We start from the raw sequence: 23191 nt of genomic DNA, 5'->3' as shown, positions 1-23191 counted from the left end.
TGAGTCACATGTTTCCGTGCATAAACTCAAGAATAAAATAGTTTAAAGTGTTTTTTTTTAATTGATTATGTTTTTTATTATTTCACCATGTGTTATCACAATTTGTGTAACAGATCTGCTGACATTTAAAATGTTGGTGGACAACTGAAAATACCATCTATCATTTTGATGGATGAGAAATAATTGCAGGTGCTGTAATACTTACATAATCTCACTTCACAAACCTGAACAGACTGTAACAACATGGCACAGAGAGTCAAATAAAAGTGTGTTTATGTGCGATTGAGGAGGAGAAAGAGAGAGAGAGAGCTTTAACTAATGATCTCTGGCTGCTGCCAATTTGTTTTCAGCCTCTGCCCTTTCACAGTGTGAATTTCTTTTTTTTACAGCAGCGCTCCAGCACTGCTAATTATTTGTTTTCTTGTGTCTTTAAAACACAGGAGGAAATCTTCTTGTCAATCTCTCAGGTCAAAACAGAATTATCACCTTAAAGAGTTTCTCTGCTGTCATATCAAAGTGTCTTGTCTGTACAACTGTGCAGCATTTTACATAATTATTCAAACTTTTTCAAAGTGCTGTGGCAGAGTAAAAACTACTTCATATATGTTTGAAGAAGTGGTAAATCTTGAGATTAATTGGTGCTCTTTCAGTGTGTTGACAGTCTCATGCGCCTTTGACAGAGGGAATACACTTTTATTTTAATCAATACTGTGTTTGTAGTGGAGGTGTGTTAGCACTCGATCCAGTATTAGGTGTAATTAAAAATACTGAAAATACATGATACTGCTACATTATATCACAAATACTCTCCCTACATGGAAATAACAAATACTAATTTTACCAAAACCAAGACTGTATCCTTATTAAACACTAAACATTTCCACAAATAACCTCCACAGAGATTGAAATATGCACACAGCAGCTTAGTGACTGATGGGAGGAATCTATCTATCTATCATGATATCTAAAGGTCAACACTACCTCTGGCAAACATCTGAGTGGAAGTCAATGTAGGAAATATATTAAACACATTGAAAAAGAATTGTTTTTCAGAAACAGGGCTAAATGCTCCATATATTACTGCTCCACTGTACTAAAAAAGCTTGATGAAAATGAATATGATAAAGCTACTTTGATGAGTAGGTTTCAAGAGTTTAATACAATCCATTTACTGCTACCATTACTGTGAAATGTTCAGTTACCAGTAATTTAGTTAATGGTCACATTGGTTGGACAGTGTCAGACAATCTGTGCTGTGACTTTTGTACTTAATGACTCCTGGTGATACCATGATACCTGGGAGCAAAAGTCTATGACCTGTAACATTAATAGTACAGAGCAGAGGTGTTACATCAGACAGCAAAGGCTTATTCAGTGAGTAAGCTCCATCCATCCATCACCTATACTGCTTATCTTTAAGGGTTTCGGAGGACTGGAGCCTATCCCAGCTGGCACTGGGCGAGAGGTGGGGTACACCCTGTACGGATCGCCAGTCCATCACAACTATTATCAAATAACATCATTGATAATGAGATGAGAAGAGTCAGGATCTCTCTGATTCAGACCAGCGAGTGAACCTTTGTTTTCCAAGTTTAGAAAAGTTGGCAAAAGTAGAAACAAATTGACCAGCTGGAACTCTATCGCTACTGTAGTACTGAACACAAAAACACATTTATTATGGCTCCACCATTCATGGGAATATTGTAGATGTGTTGTGCATCATTATCACCATCATCCACCATGCGAGTGAAGAAGTTAAATGTTTCAGCATGTGTCTTACCTGCAGTCCTGGCGTGGGTTGGCCACGTATCCAGGGTAAGCTCCCTCAGTGATGTCGCGGCACATTTTGCTGTCTCTGTCTGAGGGCAGCAGAGTCCCCGCTCGCACCATCAGACCCAGACAGTGGTCAAACGTGTTCCTCTCTTCTGGACCGTCCTCAGTGAAGAAACAGTGACCCAGTGTGTCATAGCCCACCACGTCCTTTACCTGGGAGTGAAGAGACATGTTGGATTATACTGACAAAGAGAATAACTGGCTGTGAGAGCATCAACTGGATATTATTATCTAAGATAGCGCCCTTATCATTCCAGTAGAGGTTGCTTACCAATGTTTTTTATGCCTCTACATTTTGGGGCCTGCTGAGCGTGAACATTAGAGATCTTACTCCACTGCGCTGGCTGACTTTCTGCTGACTCTTCACACATACTAATGGCATGAAATAATTGACCGATAAGGTTTTATCTTTGGTTTTTTTAGAGGGTCCCACAGATGCTGGATCAGATTGGGATGTGGGGAGTTTGGAGGCCAGGTCAACACCTTGGACTTTTGGTCGTGTTCCTCCAGAGATTTCTTAGCCTTCTGCCTGCTGGTTGTAGCTTTGCATTTACCTTGCAGACATAAAAGTAGAATCTATCTTCTCATCTATTTCTCTGCATGAATGCAATCAAGTTTACGTGTTAAATGCATTAAACTATGCGTTAAATGATGTTCCTTACAAATGCATCAAGTGAAAAACAAAATTTTAATGAGAAATTCTTTACTGACCAGTAAACCATTGGAGCCATGGATGGTTAAACAGCGGGAGAAGGAGTGGTGGATGGACAGATCCCTGACGAAGGTGGGGGGGTTGTAGCCTCCCCTCTCGTCCACGTCTCCATTCATATGGAAATGGACCGGGTAGTGTCCCATTGTCTGCTGGCCCATGTGCTGCAGCTCCATCCCAGATATATGAACCGCCCCAAAGCCCCGCTCCACCTGACGACAGCAGATACAGCTCACGTCACACATCTTGTGGGGAAATCAGGTTTGTTGTGTCTCTCAAACAACCGCAAAGAAAAGCAAATTATGGTTTTGAAATGAAGGGAAGGGGGGTGAGACGGCAAAGGAGGGATAATGTAAAGGAAAAAGTGCCATAAAGAGGACAGAGTAAAGGAGGTAGGGGAAAAGAGGAATAGTTAGTTTGGCAGAAGACAGAAAGGAGGTCATGTCCACAGATAAAAACCGAACAGTACTATGAGTCTGACTGAGTTAATGAGAAACTAATAAGACAGAACTGCTACAAACAGTAAAATTAGCAGAGTGTTCACTACTATTGCTGAGAGTAGCAGCCATCTTGAATGGCAAAGACACACAGATGAAGAAAGTCAGGAATAAATGATCGAGGGAAAGCATGGGAAGATACCAGGATGGAAAGAGGAGTGAAGCATGAACGAAAACAGGTACTGACTAGAAATAAAAGAAGGAGGCTGTGGAGTCATCAGGTGGAGAAAGTCAGGAAAGAAGGGTCACATGGATGGACAAATATGTACAGAGGGAGAGAGGAGGAAGGAAAGGAGGCATGGAGGAGATAAGAAGGGGAAGAGGGAAGAAACATGGGGTAGAAAAATGGTAGAGAAAGAGGTGGAAGGAAAGAAGGATAAACAAGAGAAAGAACGGATGAAAGGACGTGTTAACATGACAGAGTGAATGAAGAAGAAAAGGCAGATGGAGATTCAACAGTGAATAAAAGACATTAGAGAGCAGAGTGACTCAGTGATGAAAAGCAGCTTTGTTCCACAGACCATGAGAAAACCTCCTAACCAACACTTTTCATTGTAGCTTCAGTTGAAAAATTACAGTCTTTGAGAAAATGCTACAACCTCCCGCTGTTTATGAAACAATTTAAGAAATACAAGCTGAAACAGAAGCTGCTCCTCTTTTTACTTCCCTCCTCAGCTTGTGACCAGCAGACATTAGCAGAGATGCGAGGTTTTATTACGACAGTGTTGAGGGAGGAGAGCGTGCTCTGAGGCGTTCATTTTGAAGGGCTTCACTGAGATCTCACTGGGGCTTTCGTACGTGCTGCACACACACACATCCATGAGAAATATGTGACATGAGCCTGTGATGGAAATTTATAATGGGATATGATAGCTTTGCCATGGGGAGAGAAAGGCATGAGGGCAGCAGGAATACAACCACAGCCTCTCTCTCTCTTCCTCTGTCCTTTCCTGTCTCTCAGTGTCTCTCTCCACTGTCTTTTTTTAATCTTATTGACAGGCTGATACGTGCAGCATGGCTTTGTTGGGCATCTTAACCTTCTCTAGTTTAACTTTATCATGCATCAGTGCATCAATTTGGATTAGCTAAAGGTGGAAATATTTTTATGTGCACTTCCAAAGCCTTAAAATACCCAGCCATTCATCTGCTGCAGTTTATGATAAACTAATGGTTTTACCAGCCACAGAAGGACTTTAGTGCTAATTAATTAATTTAATTTAGTGCTAACATGCTGAACTAAGATGGTGAACATGGTAAATATTATAGCTGCTAAACATATTAATAATGTAATTTCAAGCATGTTAACATACTAACATTAGTATTCAGTAGGGGTGTAAAATACATCGATTCAATGATCAACGAAAATGAAAATATCGATCAGACATCGTGCATATTGTAACGTCCCTCGCAAAGCAACACAGAGACGTCAGCTGAACTTTTATTAAGCGCGATAAAACACAATGCGTTCTATTTACATCGTAAGTCAGAACTGGGTGTGGTGTCGCCTACGAGTTGACCAGGTTCCAGTTGAGAAGTTGCATAGACAACTTCCAAACAAATCTTCACTCCACCTGAACACCTCAGGTGTTAACATTAGATTTTCATGTTAATACTTGAACGTTCTTAAAAAGCTGCTCAAATTCGACTGTTTGAGAAAAAAAGAAACATTGTGAGCCATGAACACGAACCGCTTCAAACATATCAAATCGAAATCGTATCGTAGCAGATTTTGTGATATCAGCAAACGTTGAATCATTGTCCATTGAATCGATATAATATAGTATCATGATGAAACTTGTCATTTATACCCCCAGTATTAAGCTGCTCAGAGCCCTTTGTGTGGCTGTTGACTTATTTTTAAACGCAGCTGTCCTCAAAATAATTTCTTCTCTGTGGACTTCATTATGGATGATCAATGTCCCATGAAAAAATGCATCCAACTCTGCTACGAAAGTGACATTCATGCAGTTTGTATCAGTGATTTCAGTCCTGTGTGTCCAGTACAGTCAGACCCAAAGAATTAAATAATAACGATCTTCTTATCTCACTCTGATGGACTGTTCCTTTACCTTTCATTAGGCTACTTTGAATTAGCTTCGACTGTCAGCAGAAACAGGTCTCCCTCACCGTATCTGATTTCCTTCCATGTAACCATTTGTATTTGCCATCACACCCTGATCTTTTAAGATCCAGTGTTGGAATTTAAAGCAGCTTCATTAAATGCTGAGGGGTCGAGAGCAAGGCATCAGGAGTGGAGCCATTCTCCAGTTTTCAACTCCGGCTGTCACCAGGGTCTTGGGGTCAATAGGGCACCTTCACTGACTCAAACCATTAACTGATGTGTGTTTAATGAAACTCAATGATCTCTGACTATAGAAGGCAAATATATTCACACATTGTTTGTGTTGACAGAAGGGAAATAAAAAAATAGAGAAAGTTTTTGCCTATGTTCATGCCAAGGTTTTGGTGAGAGTAAGGACTTTGTCCATTGATTTTTGGCCTGGATCAACAGGTGCAGGGACAAGGTCTGAGCTCCCCTCACCTTCTACTAATTCTATTTTTATTTTACCATATTTCAGTGAAACCAAAGTAGGGCTAATTTAATTTAATAAAGTTTTTTACACGCTTAAAGGCAGACAGGTCTGCATTAATCAAAACAATAACATGTGATTCCTGGACTTCAGTCGCAGCAGAGTCCTATTTAACAGTAACAATACATTAGTCATTGAAGCCATATGCAGTAATATAGAAAATTGGGGTCACAGTGCATCGTCATGCATTGTGATGCACCGTGATATCGAGATGAATCGTTGACAGGATGATAGTAATCAAATTGTGAGATCAATAAAGACGCACAATCCTAGTAACTGGCGAGCTCAAACTAAGAGACGCTGCCAGGAAACAAGTGCAGGTAGATCTGAAACAATCTGAAGCACTGCACCAGGCTTAGGACAACAGCGTACCTTTAAATGTCCACCGAACGTGTCAAAGTCGAAGAATTTGCAGGCCTCGTTGCCGTAGCAGCCGGGCTCCATCTCGCCACGGAGCAGGATGCTACGACTCAGCAGGCCGACTTCTGCCCTCATATCCACCCCGTCCACCTCCTCTCCCATGTGGATGAACTGGGCCTTACCTGCGTGAACACACACACCAAACCTCAGCTCGAGGGCTAAACATTAAGACATTACAACAAACACAATACAGAGACATCTGTTGAAATTTGCTTTGTGGATCTACACAGTGCCGTCTGAGGTTTCACTGTTTTCACTAAACAGTCCATTATACAGAGCTGAGCACAGTTTAAACAGATGCTCACTGTCACTGGAGACCGAGAAAAGTACAGTTTGTTGTTGTTTTCTGTGTGTCTGCACATGCGTGTGTGTGTGTGTTTGTTTGTGTGTAGGGTGCGTGGCTGAGCAGATGTTTCAGATAAATGCCATGGTGGTTATAACAGTGAAGCTGAGTCAGACTTTGCAGAACCACTTCTTCTGTTTTTAAGGAAGAATGGGCAGGCAGCACTTATAATTACAGTGTTTCAGTCTTTTAAAATATTTTTATATCCACTTGATTTACCAAACTTTATGTAGAGGAGTCCCATAGCAAATGAAAAGCTACGTATTTTTGTTGCACACAGCATCGAGTACAGGCAGCACATTTTTTCTGATCCATCTATCTGTAATGATTAATATCTTTTTTAGCGTTCCACCACCAACCTGCTTCATTGGAAGTTGGAAGCTCAGTGGTGAAGACGTCATGTGACCGTGGTGTAGTTGGTTTATAGCCTAACATTAGCTTTTTTACTTCTGGAGATTGTATTTGGGCTTCAAACATCAGAACAGTGGCATTCATTTGTAAAGATTATCTTGTTAAATAAATGTTATTTTCTTATTTTCTGCAATAACCAAAACCAAATGAAAATCTCACTGGTTTTTTGTGGAGGGAACCAGGATGATGCTAAATTCCAGGTTGGCCTCCAAAAAAACATGTCATCCCTGCAGCACTGTATAACTGAGACATTTAAACACCTTACAGTTCTGACACCCTTCCCCCCACCCCAGCCCAGCCCACGCAAACACACAACCTGATCTTCAGCCACAGTATTATGCGTTTTGCATAATGTAGCTCCTTGGAAAGCCAATTTACACCTCAGCAAATGATAGTGAGGCTCAGGAGAATAAAGAGGATCCCATGAAAGACAGGGGTGAGAAGAAAAGTGCAGCAGAATAACACGACAAGTGCAGAGATGATAACAGCTCTGTTCCACATGTCGTCCACTCCTACACATTCAACATCCCTAACAACACAAATGTGTTGATTAGGAAAAACAAGGTGATGCCAGGAAAACAAACGAAATCAAAGAAATGTTTAAGTGTGAAATCTGAGAGACAGAAACCCACACACCCACATGCTTAACCTCTTTTTGCCTCCTACACTCCCTCCACCAGCACAGCCAGGACTGTACAAAAGTACAAATGAACACTTTGATTCCAGCTCAGACTTAACACATCAACAACACAGCTCTAAATACATGTCTTACAGTGTAGATTACACCTGTGCTTTTCATGCAAGTCTTTCTGTAAATGAAAGATCTAACTGATTTACAGCATGTGAATTTTAGAGAGGCATTTAGCAGCTACTTAGCTGTAGTGAAATACATCATTACAACAAGTCCTCCTACAACCCATAGGAGTGTACCAGTGGCAGGCGTCCCGGACCTTTATCGTCATAGCAACAAGGATAAACAGTTGCAGTTAAGGTTGTGGAGTGGTCATGCTTTGGTTTGGCTACATGGTTGGTATTAGGAAAAGATGGTTTGGTTTAAAGTGAGTATTCGCTTAAGGTTGTGGAACAGTCATGGAAAAAAGGCAAAGTTCCACTTTTGACTGTCATCATTTTTTTTTGAAAACTGAGTAATGTCTAGTCATAAGTGCTGGAGTTAAAGGCAACTTCTCGAAGACGTGTCACCTTTCCTCCAAAAGGCTTCCTCAGTGCGGGGAGTCCCAGGTATTGAACCTCTTGGAGGTGAGGTTCTGAGAGTCATTGACCCACTCTGCCATCATGTGAGTTGTCAGGACCTAATATTGTGTAGGTCCACTTTGTACCATCAAAACAGCTCTGTCCAGGGAGTTCGGAGGCCAAGTCAACACATTGGGCTCTGTGTCGTGTTCCTTGAGACATTTCTGAGCAGTTTGTGTGGTGAGCACTGTCCTGCTGGGGGAGGCTCCTGTGGCCACGGGGGTGTGTGCTTGGTCTACAACAATGTTTAGGTGTGTGGTTCGTGTCAAAGTAACATCCAGATGAATGAAGGACCTGAGGTTTCCCATCAGAACATTGTATTGTAATGAGATGATCAGTGTTTTTCACTTCACCTGTCAGCGGTTTAATGTTGTGGCTGATTGGTGTATACTGCTAATGTAATATCTCACTAAATCTAACTAATTTAACTAGCTTAAAAAGTGGAATTTCCTACAACTAATAACGGGTAAATACCTCCCAATCAGTACAAATCTCACTTCACTGGCCTGATATAGGAAACGAGAAGAGTGGAATCATGTCACATCATCACATATGATAGCTGCTAATGGGGTTTGTGAGTTTGCTCACTGGTTTGCCATTGATTTGTTGGGAATGATCACATCTCAGTGGATGTTTTTCAGACTAAAATCTCATGATGAAATCTGGGCTGCGGAGACACAGCCTGGCTTTTTTGAGTCTAGGTAAATGTCATGTTAGAAAAAGAATAATGCTAAATCCTCCACCACTGCTCCAGGCCACTGATCAACTCCATAACATTTATTTTCTACACTCATCATCATCTGTGCCATTTGGAACTGTCAAAAGTTCGACATATAAAACCCTGGCACTAGTTATTGGACTCAAACTGATAAATAGCCCTGGGCTATGTGTCTCTGTGTCTCAACCCTGTTAGCCCCTGGTGCACAAAAATAGGATTTCCACTTTGTATGTTTGGCCAAACACCTCGGTGACGTCAGAGAGCTGAGAAAAAAAGAGAGGAAGGGGGGAATGGAGGTATAGGATAAGTTTAATGGACTGATTCTCTGATGCGGCTGGGCAGGAGACAAATGCCAGTAGCTCGGGCAGAGATTTGAAAATACACAGTTGGACTCCTAAGTGGGAGAAACGCTAACTTGAGTTTTTTTTGTGTGCGAATCAGTGACAGGATGCGACAGCTATGAGCGGACACGTCACATCGTGTTAACACTGACTTTTAGCAACTGCGAGCGCAAGGTTTTTTCTCCCACACAACAAAGGCCACTTGAATCATACAAGAGAACAGAGAAGGCTGACCTGAAGAACTCTGTTGAATGTGTGTGTGATGCAGAAAGAAAGAAAAATACTGACTCCCACTATAAGAGCAATAAAGATTGTTGTGCGATTTAAATCTGTTTAGGCAAAAAGAAATTGTCATAGTTTGACAAGGATTTCATTACAAATCACTAAAGGCTAAACCTAAGGAGGAACTCACACATTCACTCAGTATCAATGAATAAAAAATATGGTGGCAGCAAAGATGCCTTGAGCAGCTACTGTGTCAGGAATACAACAGAAAAAGAACAAGTGGTGTGTCTGTTCACAGCACAGCCAAACAAAGGAGCAGCCACTGGTCATTTTTGGATTCTTCATACTGAAATGGAAACTGCAGCTGATTAGTCTTTGATGGTTTGAGAGAATAAAGGAGTAAAGGACGCCATCTATGTCCAACTGGAACGACCATCGTTGAACAGAGGTGGTGGCTTACGACACCAACTATCAGCCAATTACAACACAGCCTTGAGATCCTCACCCTGACCAATCCACCCCCATTCACACCTCAACCCACGTAATCGTAACGACTCTTATGATGTGGGTCAATGACTCTCAGGACCACCAAAGTGACAACCCCCCCAAAGATGAAATACCTGGGACTCCCCAACCAGCCTTTATAAGGAAGCCTTTCAGATGAGAGGTGAAATGTAGCCTTCAACTCTGGCATGTAAGACTGAGAACCTACACAGACAACTGTACATTCAATGTCATAATTATGTCTATATGTAATCTGGTTGTTAACATGTCACATCACAGGAAACCCCTCAGTTCTACTGACGGAGCTCTGACTCAGTTCCACCTGCCTGCATTATAGTAACTCAGTCTGATTAGCTTTTGTTATTCCACAATCTAAACGTGACACAATCTGCCTGGTTGTTTTAAAGGTTACAAGACTGTGCTGCCATTTTAAGAAATTGATTCAAGACACAGTTTTACCTCTCTGTGTGACTGATGTGTTTCCACGGCTTAGTTTCTGTGCTTGGTCTTTTTTCATTAGTCCAACTTGTTTCTTGTTCTTTTGCTTTTAACCTTGAGGAACACTTTCTGACAAAGTGGGTTGTGTTTGACATGCTATAAAAGTTAACTCTATCTACGCCATTTCAATTTAGACTAAAACTCCTTCAAAATGAAATGATAAATGTGTGTTTGTCAACTGGTGTCTCCTAAAGATTTTGCTACAGGTTCAGTGAGTGGCTTAAAAATGTGGTGAGAGTCATAGGGTTTCATATGAACATCTACAAGATTTAAATTTCAAAACAAAATATTATAGTTTATGTGCCTTATTTTGCTTTTTCCTCCCATTGCCCTTTTTAAATCTACCCCCTCAGATAGACAGGTGATTGAACTGGTAACCCAGTGAGTTGTACCAGCACAGAGTGCATTAAAAACCTGAGAAACTGATCCAAAGCAGGACCCGGTGGACTGTGCGAACACTACAGCAGCTACTGGTGTATTGAAACAGGTCATTTGAGTACCAGTTTGGATGCTATGTTTCCACCACTCACACAAAGTTTAAAAGTGATAAGAGGTGATCCTCTGATGAGATAAAACAAGGACAGTGCACAATAATACATACTTTACATGTGCATTTAATATAAACGTGCAATAATATCATTCTTCATATCATTCAATCTAACATCTACTGGGGTTATTATTTCAGTACACCTTCATGTTTTTCTTTTCATTTTATTTTTCATCTAAATTGGACTCAAGTCTTGTTGCACTCCAAATTTCATTGTATTTTAATACAATACAATAAAAGCTTTGTTTGTCTTCTCAATAATTAAATTTTTTAAGCATCTAGATTTCTGTAAACACACTGTGCACACTGTTTTACTCAAGGTCTTCCAAACCTGGCATCTACTGCAGCTGGGCAGCCTATTGACAAATACCTCCATGTGTTTTGAAGAGCTGAGTTAATTTGAATTTGTTAATTAATTTAAGATGCATTGCTATGATTTGCTTTATATTCACCGGCATTTTTAAAATTAAATATTTAAACAATGAAAGATTCATGGATGATAGGGAGCACATGATGCATTTCTCCACCTTACAGAAGAAACTCACTTCTCTCTGACAAACCTATTTTAAACTGTCTATTCACATGAGTGGAGTCCTTAGCTTCTGTTCTCACTCACACTCTCTCCTCTCACTGTTACAGAGCAGCTTCTAGCAAAAGGACAAACCTTTTTTTGATTTTACTGTGTGAGTAGAGCTGTTCTACATAACACAAATACACTTCACCACACAGTCGGCTGATGAGGAGCACTGTGGCATCCTCATTTACAGTATACTGAGCTCTCAAACACAAGTAATGATTATTTTCATTACTGATCCATCTGTTATTTTTCAATATTTTTGCCTATAAAATGACAGAAAATAGTGAGTTTAACAGTTTATTATCTGCAAAACAGAGAAATCCTCACATTTGAAAAGACAGATTTGTATCAGTGTGGTATTTTTCAGCAATTAATCAATAAATCAAATTAACTATAACTGTTTCAGCATTACACTAAGAGGCCCCAAATTCAAACCCCTCTTGAATAATAATGACCTGGATGACCAAGAATCTTCACAGATATACATACTTAAAATTTCACTGATAATATTTGTGATCGCTTCTTTTTCAGCATATTTGAATTTGGGTTGAGGTTTGCCTTTTCCTGCACGGGATTAAAACGGCCTGTTCAAAAACCTTTCGCACCAGGGCTGCATGGTAACACACTTTTCTCTTACCTTGGACCTTGACCTGGTTGGATGTGCATGTAGGGCAGGGCAGCAGGGTGAACTCCTCAGCCTGATGCATGGAGTAGTCTGTACTTGCCACTACCACCCGATCCCCTGACCGCCAGCCCTCCGGTTGGTCAGCAAGCTCCAGGATGCTGCTGTTGGATGAGATATCGATGGAAATGGAGGCCTGTGGACGAACTACAGAGAAAGATGGCAAGAGTTAGAGCATCTCCAACTAGTTGAAACCTCTAACCCAGAACTCAGAAATTCTGACGTCCAAGTACAACAAGAATGCACCATCAAATCCAAAGAAGAATTAGGTTCTCCCTCAAATATATAGATTTTATTTAGTTTATTGCACCTTACAAAGTTGGTAAATAAAAACCATTCAATACAGGATATAATCCCACCAGTGTGCTCCAGGTTTATGCAAACCATTACAAATGGATCCTTTGAATTGCAGGATCACTGCTTCTACTCTGAGCTCCTTCTGAATGTCTGAGCTCCTAATCCAGTCCTTACAGGAGAGCAAGGAAACTAATTTCACTCCCTTTATCTACAATCTCATACTTTTAGTTCATGACCATAGTCTTAGAACCTCTGCCAAATCAAGAGGCAGAGCCCTCTTCACCAAAAGAGTGAAGAGCATTTTATCTTATCGTCACTCGACAATGTCCAAAGATACTAGCACTCCTCCACTCGAAGTAGCCACTCCCAATTGCCGAATCCAAACAACGATGGGGAGTACAACTATGAAATCAGTTGTTTGTGGAAGATAACAGTGATCTCTGACTTGCCGCTTGACACTGGCTCTGAACCATCAAAGTGCACACCAGAAATTATAGGTTGATAAAGAACCATGTCATCAGCAAAATGCAGAGATGCAATCCTAAATCACCATACCAGACAGTTTATATTCTGGCAGAGATTCTGATCTGTGAAATTCACCAACAGAACCAGAGACAAGGCACAATACATGCAGAGAAAGTCTGGGAATACAGACACAACCCTCACCCAGACAAACAAAGACCAGATGGTTCATATGTAGCTATTTCACCTTGCACCTTCAGCAAGATACTGCAAGGGGCATGGTCATAAGCCTTCTCCAATTTCACAAGACATGTGCAGACTGGATGGGAAAACGTCCATGAACCCTAAAGTGTCTTTGCAAGAAAAAACACCTGGTCCAACATTGTTCCAACTCTGAAGGTCAACTGTCTATTGAGTTTGAGATAGAGATTGGCTACCAGGCTGCAAAGATATTATCTGACAATCACAGAAATTTTATATCCACTCCACCTCTACCCACCTCCCTCTCCACCAGGAACAAATACAAGGACAGTGACCTGATTTAAAGGAATGATGGAGCACAATCAGTTCAACAGCCTCTTTCCTAATTTCTGCTGTACATCAAATCAGAGTATCCCACCTTCATTAATCAGAAACAGGTTCATTGCTGAGTAGACCTTCACATTTCACTTCACTTTCACTGTTTCACAGTGCTGTTGCAGTGCTTAACAGACAGAAATATACAAAGTAAAGGAAAATACAAGTACTGGAGCAAAATAATGAATTGTCTATCTGTGGCACTATCTTGTATCTATATGTCTGTCTTCTCTATCTTTGTCTTCTCTCTTTCTAAAGATCACTTACCACCCTCCCCAACAACATATCTGTCACATCTGTCTCAGCCACACAAACAAAATTAGGAAGAATGCTGGATTTCTGTCTTGTTTGTGCAACTTAATGAAAATGTTTCATTTGAATTTTTGAAGTGATATGCTGCCCGTGTTCATTTGTCATCCAGTTGTGTAAAGCATTTGTTAACTAGAATAAATCTTGGCTTGAAATTACATCTCAGCAAACAAAGATTTCTCCAGAATGAGTGGGTGGTACTGATGTACTATGACATACTGTGTAGTGTGTGTGTGGGGTAATTGTAGAGTGATGCAAATGGGTTGTACCCAGTGTCAGTCTTGACAAAAGATCATTCCAACGTTCCCTCCACATTTTACACACACATACACATAGAGACAAGCCCTGACATAGGTCTGTGGTATCTCAGTGTGGTCGGAGCAGAGCCTGTGAACTCTTCAAGTTCAATGGTGGTGTTTTCCTGCACCATGATGTGGGCTCCATACATTCCAACCATAGCCGCTTGCCCACACACAACACACACACTCTCTGGAGCACAGCCAGAGTGTTTGTGTGTAAGCTCTCGATCCATGATAAACTTGTGAGAGCCATTAATCCTCATTGAAAAGTAACAAAACATTTAATTCAGATTCTCTTGCACAGTCACATACCCAGTTTTCCACAGAGGAAACGGACTCTGTAGTTGCGACAGAGGCCGTGAGCCTGGTCCTTGTTGAGGCAGACGAAGCCGTAGTCCTTGTCGTTCTTGTGGATCACATCTCCTGTTTGGTTGGATGGTATGCCGTCGTGGGTTTCGGCCTGGACAAGGGGATGAAAACCAAAACATTATTGTCAAATTTTGCGACACACCAATGGTAAAGGAACATTTCAGAATATTGGGAAATAAGCTTGTCTATGTCTAGCCACTTGTCAAGGACACCATTTGTTTGCAGGCATTTAAAATGGTGTGTTTTTGCACCAGACATCTGGTATTGGTCTAGTGGATGATTTTATTTTGCTGGCAAACAGCAGGAATTTCATCAAGTCCACCAGCTCTCAGGGCTAGGTTTCAGTTCTTTTGCATAAAATGGCTGTGCTAAACTTGAGAAAAGTGTGGGGCTCCCCAGCTAAATTTGCTCTGTGGCCAACACCGGTGCTGAGCTCTGGCATACATTGATTAGGATAGATACTACTGCTAACAAAATTCCATAAAAATATTTGTTTTACGTGGGAATTTTTTATGGGAAATGTTAGAGTTTTAGCACTGCTCTTGTGCAATCCAGCAGATTTCCTTTCTGAACATAGCTGGTGGCACAAACACAGTGGAGAGACCAGCACAGGTTGCCAGTTCTCCTATGTTTTTGTATGTGGTTTCACATGTTTAATCGTGCTAATGCCTTGAACTCCACTGACCTTCAGTGTTACCATTACACTACAAACCCAAACATCAGGAAAGTGCAGACACTCAGCCTCAGGCACTGGGCCTCCTCACATTTCCTTAGGATGGTCAAATAATCCAAAACAAATCAGAGCCACATTATGTAACATATTGGAATAAGATAACAAAAACACTTGGCTGCTAAAAATAGAGATCCCACAGAGGCAAATTAGACAGTGAAAAATGCAAACTGAGGAAAACTTTGACTGTGTCCAGACTGGAAAAATGATGACACACACAGAGCTGGCAAGCTAAGGAGGACATGGCAGTTCTCCCTAAATGTTTATGAAAATATGAGCTACTTAGGTTTACCACATTGTAAATGGCAGATAATACAAAAACAAACAAACAAAAAAACAAAAAACAAAACAAAAAACATAGAGAAAACTCAGATTGGTACATTCATTATTTTATCAAATGGCAAAAAAAAAAAAAAAAAAAAAAAAAAAAACAGCCCAGTGAGAGAACATGAGCACAAATTGTGAGGAAGTTGAAAAGAAAATGACGTGGAGGCAGCAAATTACACAGCAGACATAAAAAAAGAGCAGTTGGAGCCTACAGTAGCTATTTTCTATGGTAATGGTATGGGTGTTGGAGGCTGTGTGGGCAGACCTGGCACTACTGCTTATCTTTATGGAAGGCTAACAGCTGCCGCTTTATGGTGCCAGGCTGAATCACATTCACTGGCTGTGGCCTTGTCATGTCCCAGCAGCACAGTAATGAAAGGCTGGCTTCGTGCTGATGATCACCTGACTAGAAGGATAGACCTACTTCAATAAAACTGGACACAGGAGCATCTGGAGCTGACATCCATGTGGCCATTTCTCTTTGGAACAACCTTAATATTACATTATTATACACGTAGATGTGAGATATGTGTGTGTTATGTGTTTCTGAATTCTCTGTCCTGTGGTCCATCAGTTCCTACTGAAGACCTAAATCAACAAGTTGCAGCAAACATGTAAGTTTTTAATTCTAAAAGGCTGAATGATTTTTTATAAACAGCTGGTCACTGTAGGATTTAACAAACATTACTTAAACAGGAGTAAACTACAGTGGTAGAGACAGTGTGAGTGGATTGGCAAACTGTGCACATGTTATGTATCTGCCTGGAGGCCCAGAAATGCATGCCCTTCACAGGAGCACGCACAGCTAAAGTGAAAACCTCCAGACATTGTAATGTTTTCTGAAGCAAAGTACTTAAAAATATATATATAATCTTATATATATATAGACTACACTAAATGTTAGATAGATAATTGTAGAGGTGTGGACTCATCACACAATTTGCAACTTGACTTGAACACAAAAGACTTGTGACTTCACTTCACCACCTCAGATGATCACATTGTGAGACATATTTGATTTGCTTTGAAAATGTATAAAATAATTATTCAGTTTGATGGAGGGTTATATTTACTTGTTTAGCTTAAGACAGGGGCCTGAATTGGGACTTGTTACCAGGGCCATTTCTAGGCACTGGCAAGTTAGGTGGTTGCCAAGGGTACCAGCAGCTGGAGGGGATTCAAAGAGGAGTTTTTAAATATTTTTTTTGGGGGGGGGTTTCACCTTTACTTTGATAGGACAGTGGAGATGAGACAGGAAACAGGGAGAGAGAGCAGGGGAATGACATGCAGTAAAGGTCCAGCCAAACCGGGAGTCGATCCAGCTGCTTAGGGCACTTAAGCCCATGTGGTATGCACCCCAACCATTCAGCTATGGGGACGCCCCATAAAGAAGAGTAATTTTTAAAATTAATTTCAGATACCATGGCTGAACTGAGCTATAATGGCACACTCTACTGGGGGCTGACACTCATGGTCATGAATAAAACATCATACATCTTGAATGTGAGCAAAACAAGTATATGACATAACTGGGATACTATATCTGACTGTGTATAGGTATGCTCTCACCTTGAGACACATAGTAGTTTTTGTTATGATCTACTCTCTAAAGTTAAAGGGAAACTCAGGACTGAACTGCTTTACAGGATCTGAGATAAGGCCAGCTCTGGCACTTAAAATAAATAACATATTTAAATATTATATTGACACTTGTGGTAAATATAGCCCAGGCACAGTCTCTAGTATATCTATCAAGGTACATCTGAAGCCAGATGTTTGCTCCTGGAATGACAGTTGTCAAAAATAACATCCTATGCTCTTTATGACCTGTGAACGACTGAACCACAAAGCCATAAAATAACTGTAGCCAGCTGTTCTAATTCATTATATGGCACAAAGGGTCAATAAGCAATGTGTTCAGTATTGCACTGGGTTTTGCATCTATTTCAGTGACATTTGGCAGCTGAACTACAACTCTATAGGGCTGCTGTTGGTTGAAACCTTGTTGGTCAAACTAAGTCATCCTCTATGAATATTATATAAATGACTGTATGTCAAACAACCTGCACAGACAGTCAGTAACCAGAGGAATTGATATACAGTACATAACACCATAACCCTATCAAAATTATAACCAGGATAGGACTTATAATGGACACAGTGGTGTGCATGTAAACATTCTCATTGACAGGCGACGTTATGTAGAATTGAACAAAATCTTTTGGTAAAAGATCAGTCCCTTAGGGCCACTAATGAATGTCTGGCCTCTAAAAGCCAAGTGTATAAAATTTAGAGTTTAAAAACATGTCCATCCATCAAATGGGCAGATTCCTTTCCTAGATTTCATTTTATTCTTTCTCTGATCTTTATTCATGGCACTGGTGAGGAGGAGAGGGGACACAGTGAACCCAACACTGAACATGCATGAGAAGAATTATTGTCAAAATAGAAACAACAACAACACAGAATATAATCCCAACCATGAGACAACTGATGAGGAACAAACAACTGTTCCTGACAGAGCTAGTCGAAACCATAGTCCTGAATGTGACAAACTTAGAGGGGAGACAAAGAGAACTGGAAGGAGGTAGACCAGACAGACATCCAAGCATGCAGTACATGGGTCTGTTGGTTCTATCTGGTGTAGAAATTAATCCATCCGTCCATTCATCCATTATTTATACCGCTGATCCTCAAGGGTCAGGAGGGGGCTGGAGTCAATCCCAGCTGACATTGGGCGCGAGTCTTGGTACGCCCTGGACAGAAATGAATCCACCTCTATATTATGACATGCGGTGTCTGGTTGGGTCACCATGCCATTGCAGACATATCATATGTTGTCTGGTCATTGTGGGGACAAACCCAAAATTCCTTCTGCACCACTAACCACAAAGGACAGGGGGTCAGTTTTCATCTGAGTTTGCCTTCTTGAAGACACAAACACTTGTGTCACACTGTCCTAAGAGAAACAAAAATGTCCTTCTGATGAGCACTCTGCGCAGGGATGACGCCTGTGAGCAACCAGGGACAAGAAGCTCAGTGCTTGAATGTGTAGTTCATTCTATTCACTTGAAGTAATTTCTAAGCTGTAATATTTCACACATTACAACGTAAGACATGAAAACTTGTCCGCAGTACTTCCTTGATTGATTGTTGTAGGTCACTGGAATATATTCATGTGAAAGAACGACAACACGATAACCCGTGGTGGTGTCTTTCAATCAAAACAAATCTGCACTCCACCTGAAGAACACCTCAGAGGAGGAGACAAGGTGCAGAAGATATCTTTGTGTTTCAGCGCATTTAATTGTGTAAAAAACATTTTTTATAACGTTTAATTTGTCATTCTGTTACCAAAACACAAAACTGACTAAATGTGAAATAAACTGCTATGAACAGTAAAATAAAGTGTTCACTACTATTGATGTGACTAGCAGCCATCTTGAATTCTTATTTCAGGCTTGGTGGTTGCTTCGACTTTCCGAGTTGGAAATCTGACCTCAGGGGACGTTCCAGTTGAAACTAATGAGTAGGAACTCAGAAATTCTGACCTTCAAGTGCAACTGGAACACACCACCACCATCGTGTGAGCACACTTACATAATGTAACCACCATGTAGGGGTTGATTGACTGACAGATTGTGAACCCTAATACACTTAAAAAAAAAAAAAAGTAAATTAGTGACACTGTTACAGTCACTGTGTAATAATCAAAATGTGACTGCTGTAAGTTGTCGTGTATCCATAGATTGGCCCTATGTCCTTTCTTAATTAATAAAAATCGAATGCTTTTTTGTCAATCTCTACACCTATAATCTAAAGAGTGCGGTCTAGACCTGCTCTATATGAAAAGTGCCTTGAAATAACTTCTGTTGAGATTCAGCACTATATGAATAAAATTGACTTGATATTAGTTTTGACTAGGGGCATGTGGTTTTAAAAACGGAGGGGTTTTTAAAATAAATATCTTATGTGTTATGATGATTTTTTACCAGTTAAAATAGGTCGGTCAGTTTAGACCAGGATCACAAATGTTGGTTACACGAAACAAACACCACCTTGGAGATAGCCAAGTCCTAAATGTGACTGAGATTTAGGACTTGGCTAGGATAGGACAAGGACAAAAAAAATCTGGATGCACAGTGATACCAGTCTTCTAATCTGTTTCTGGCTGAGACAACAAACAGGTGTATGAGTTTTCCTGTAAATGTGGGCTTGTGAACAGGGCTGGGACTCAGGCCTAGAGACAAATTATGTTTATATTTGAAGACATCAGAATGCCACAGGCGTGTAATTAGCAGATTTACCATTGTTTCATATGAAGATGAAACAGATTTTTTGCTCAGATACTCCATCTTTGCAGTTTGCTGGAAACAGACGTCACCTCAGGCAGTTAAACATTTACGAAGAGGGCTGAGGGTTTCTGAATATTACCTTTGCACAATATTAAAGTTTCAGAGTTTCTGCCGATAAGCTGTCAGTGGGTTTTCATTTTGCTTCAAAAGAATCTGATAACGACCCAGTTACCAGCATCTGCGGCTCTCATCTCTGTGGGTTGGTGACTTTATTTTAAAACTGTGAACGCTTATGACACAGCTCTTCACCTTTCAGTTTATCATTGACTTAAAGTCACGGGTTGGGGCGTGTCCAGATTTGATTTAGAGATAATTGTAGTTAATGGGTTGGTTCCAGTACAGAGCTTTGAAGGTGTAAGTGCAGGTTTGCAAAATTACACCCCTGTGGTACTGTGCACACACACTCTTGCATCTATACGCAGATCAGCCACAACATTAAACCACTGATAGGTGAAGTGAATAACATTGATCATCTTGTTACAATACAATGTTCTGATGGGAAAACTCGGGTCCTTCATTCATGTGGATGTTACTTTGACACGTACCACCCACCTAAACACTGTTGTAGACCAAACAAATACCCTCACTGCAACACCACTCCCCAATGGCAGGGGCCTCTCCCAGCAAAACAATGATACCACCACACCACAAAAACTGCTCAGAAATGTCTCAAGGAGCATGACAAAGAGCCCAAGGTGTTGACCTGGCCTCCTTGTTGTGTTCTGTGATTTACCTGGATGTCCAGTGGACTGCCACACAGTCTGTCTGGATAGGCCTCGTGCAGGTCTGACAGTTTCTCCCAGTCTCCAGATCCTCTCTCATCATCCCTGTCGAACCATTCTGTCCACTCAGCCTCTGAAGGAGACACACACATACACACACACCAGTCCCTCCCAGTTCAGTGGTCAGGCAGCCAAGTGGTGGATATTAGACTAATCTACGTCAAGGTTTTGGCTTGTAGTCCATTCGGACTGTCAGAGAGCATTTGTAGCAAAGTAATTGAAGGGCTCTCTCCTCCCATTATGTTCTTTGTCTGGCTGCCACCGCGGGGGATATGCATTTGACCGTGGGCCTGAATTTCAATCTGGAGCTCAACACACCGCCAGGCTGCTTGAGAATGTGTGAGTGCAAGTCTCATGGCTTTGTACGTCTGCATGTGTGTCTGTATCTGCATGCTGGAGTGTGGCAGAGATGCTATCTGATGGGAGATGAGAAGCATCTAATTAGAATAAGCTTTGAACTGGTGGTAATAGAGGGGTCAGTGATGGCAGCATGCCAGCCAGCTGAGAATGAGGCAGACGTATTGATGTAAAGATGATGTGGTGGTGATATTGAAAGGCTGATCAATCACTGCTTGAGAAGGAATTTAAAGAGCCAGACTCTGATTTTTTTGTCTGTGCTCATGTGTGTGTATATATATAGCAGCCAGTTTCAGATAAGATGATTTTATGAGATACTTTCCTATGCCAGACACACATTGTGTAAAAAAAAAAAAAAAAGAGTTCAATTTCATTATATTCCTTTCAGTAAATATCACAGAGGTTTGTTTAAAGCAGCCATAAAAGGATGGAGGTAGAGAAAACTAATATGTTAGAGGGTGTATATTAATGTTCTAACTAGACAGTTTAATAAAGTTACTTAATTGCATAAGATGACCGACCTGAGAGGAGAGAAAAGTGTTGAAATCTTTAAACGCAGACTTGTATAAAAGGTGCTAAACAGATCAAATTTGATTGATTAGTTGATTGATGTCATCACTAATACTGATGCAACTGTAAAAAATACCACAGTCATGTAAAGTCTGAAATATTTGCTGTAGTCGCCTTGAGCAACAGATGAGTCCTGAACACACGTCAGTGCACAGTAGTCTCTTGTTACATTTATTGGTTATATTTATTTATTTATTTTGTGACTTTGTCAATAGAGGTGGGGTTTCTCACCAGATAACTAGATACAGATACAGACTCAGCTGTGGTTGCATGTTGATGTGAGGTAAATTGTGAGAAAAGTTACAGTACCTTGCACCCACTGGCTGCTGGTGGTGATGGTAAAATGCTCGCCATAACTGGACGAAAACACACGAGAGCTCCGGGCTTCTGAGGAGGCCTTGGTCCCTGAAAACACACACAGATGCAGAGAGAGACATTATGTAAATGTTGTTAGTCCCTCTTTCAATATGTTGCATAAGATCAGGTTTGAGTCAAAAATGTAAAACTGATTCCTACCTTGATAGACAGCGTGATCCTCCACCACCGAAGAAGTGTCACCTTTTGTCACAATAAAAGTCCAGGGATGCCTGCGGAGGGAAAAGAGAAAAGAAATCAGATAATGGAGAGAGAGAGAAGGGACAGGAAGAAGACAGACAGAGACAGAATGAGTGAATAAGAAATGAATAGGACATAGAGAGAGAAGCAGCTGAAGAGCAGGTGGAAAGTCAGGAACATCTACATTAAACGGCACACACACACTCAAGACACAGAGTCTGGCTAATTAAACGAGCTATCCCAGCATGCATCACTCTGGTAATGACATGCTGGCTGTCAGGGAGGAACAGGAGAAGCTCTCTGTCTTCCATGTGTGTGTCTAAGATGTCATCATGTATGTGTGAATAGAAGTGAGAGGTTGTATATGGGCAGAAAATAGTCATGTGTAAACTGTGCAGTAGTCAGGATGGAGGTTTGAAACTGGTGCTGGGGAGATGGAGATGAAGACTTTCAGCACACAGTGCACTGTACATATCTCTGCTGTCTGAGCTGGAAAAGAACAGGACTGTGTGAAGCTGCTGCTTCTCAGGTGCTGTCATATGAAAATGTACTGGCAACTTGGGAGCATTGCTCAATTTAAAAACAGTAAAAGAAAAAGAAAAACAGTACTGATGATAATCCAAAAATCACTTCAGATTTTGTCATAAAATGTAGTGGTCTCCTATCTCTGCATTTTGAATCAGAATTACAAACTCAGCATACATGGGAGTGAAATATCCTTCTGCAAATATCAGATACACATTCACACTTATTACAATACACATTTTAAAACCCAGAGCAGCTCTGAAATAAAGAGTTGGTGCTCCTGCATGTGCAATGTAAGGTAACCAATAGTTACTTTCATTAAACAATTAGTTAGTTAGGCTAGTAAACCCTAAACTTCTCCTTATCACAGCCCTGGTAAACATGGATTGTTTAGATTTTGTTGGAGACATAATTTATTGAAATGCTCCAACCTCCACTGCTAAATCTAAAGTTTATTATTCTGCCCTCTGATTTATTACAAGAGATACTCGGTACCCATCAGTGTATCCTCTATAACAAGGTTTCTCAAAC

The 23191-nt window shown here is 40.8% G+C and overlaps 1 protein-coding gene across 2 annotated transcripts in view; it reads right to left on the bottom strand.

The window, feature by feature from the left end:
* The window catches only part of cemip (cell migration inducing hyaluronidase 1), a 148437-nt gene that overhangs the window by 32265 nt on the left and 92981 nt on the right, over positions 1 to 23191 (bottom strand). For both annotated transcript variants that reach the window (XM_018692837.2, XM_018692839.2), the window contains exons 8-15: positions 22097 to 22167; positions 21890 to 21985; positions 20605 to 20726; positions 14403 to 14550; positions 12103 to 12294; positions 6003 to 6172; positions 2545 to 2754; positions 1781 to 1986 (exon numbers count right to left, since the gene is read on the bottom strand). In XM_018692837.2, the coding sequence (XP_018548353.1) occupies positions 1781 to 1986; positions 2545 to 2754; positions 6003 to 6172; positions 12103 to 12294; positions 14403 to 14550; positions 20605 to 20726; positions 21890 to 21985; positions 22097 to 22167 (1215 nt within the window). The remainder of the gene's footprint in view (positions 1 to 1780; positions 1987 to 2544; positions 2755 to 6002; positions 6173 to 12102; positions 12295 to 14402; positions 14551 to 20604; positions 20727 to 21889; positions 21986 to 22096; positions 22168 to 23191) is intronic.

The sequence above is a fragment of the Lates calcarifer genome, linkage group LG2 (assembly GCF_001640805.2).
Source record: "Lates calcarifer isolate ASB-BC8 linkage group LG2, TLL_Latcal_v3, whole genome shotgun sequence".
Taxonomy (NCBI): Eukaryota; Metazoa; Chordata; class Actinopteri; family Centropomidae; genus Lates; species Lates calcarifer.
This window is presented reverse-complemented; position numbering and strand designations above follow the sequence as displayed.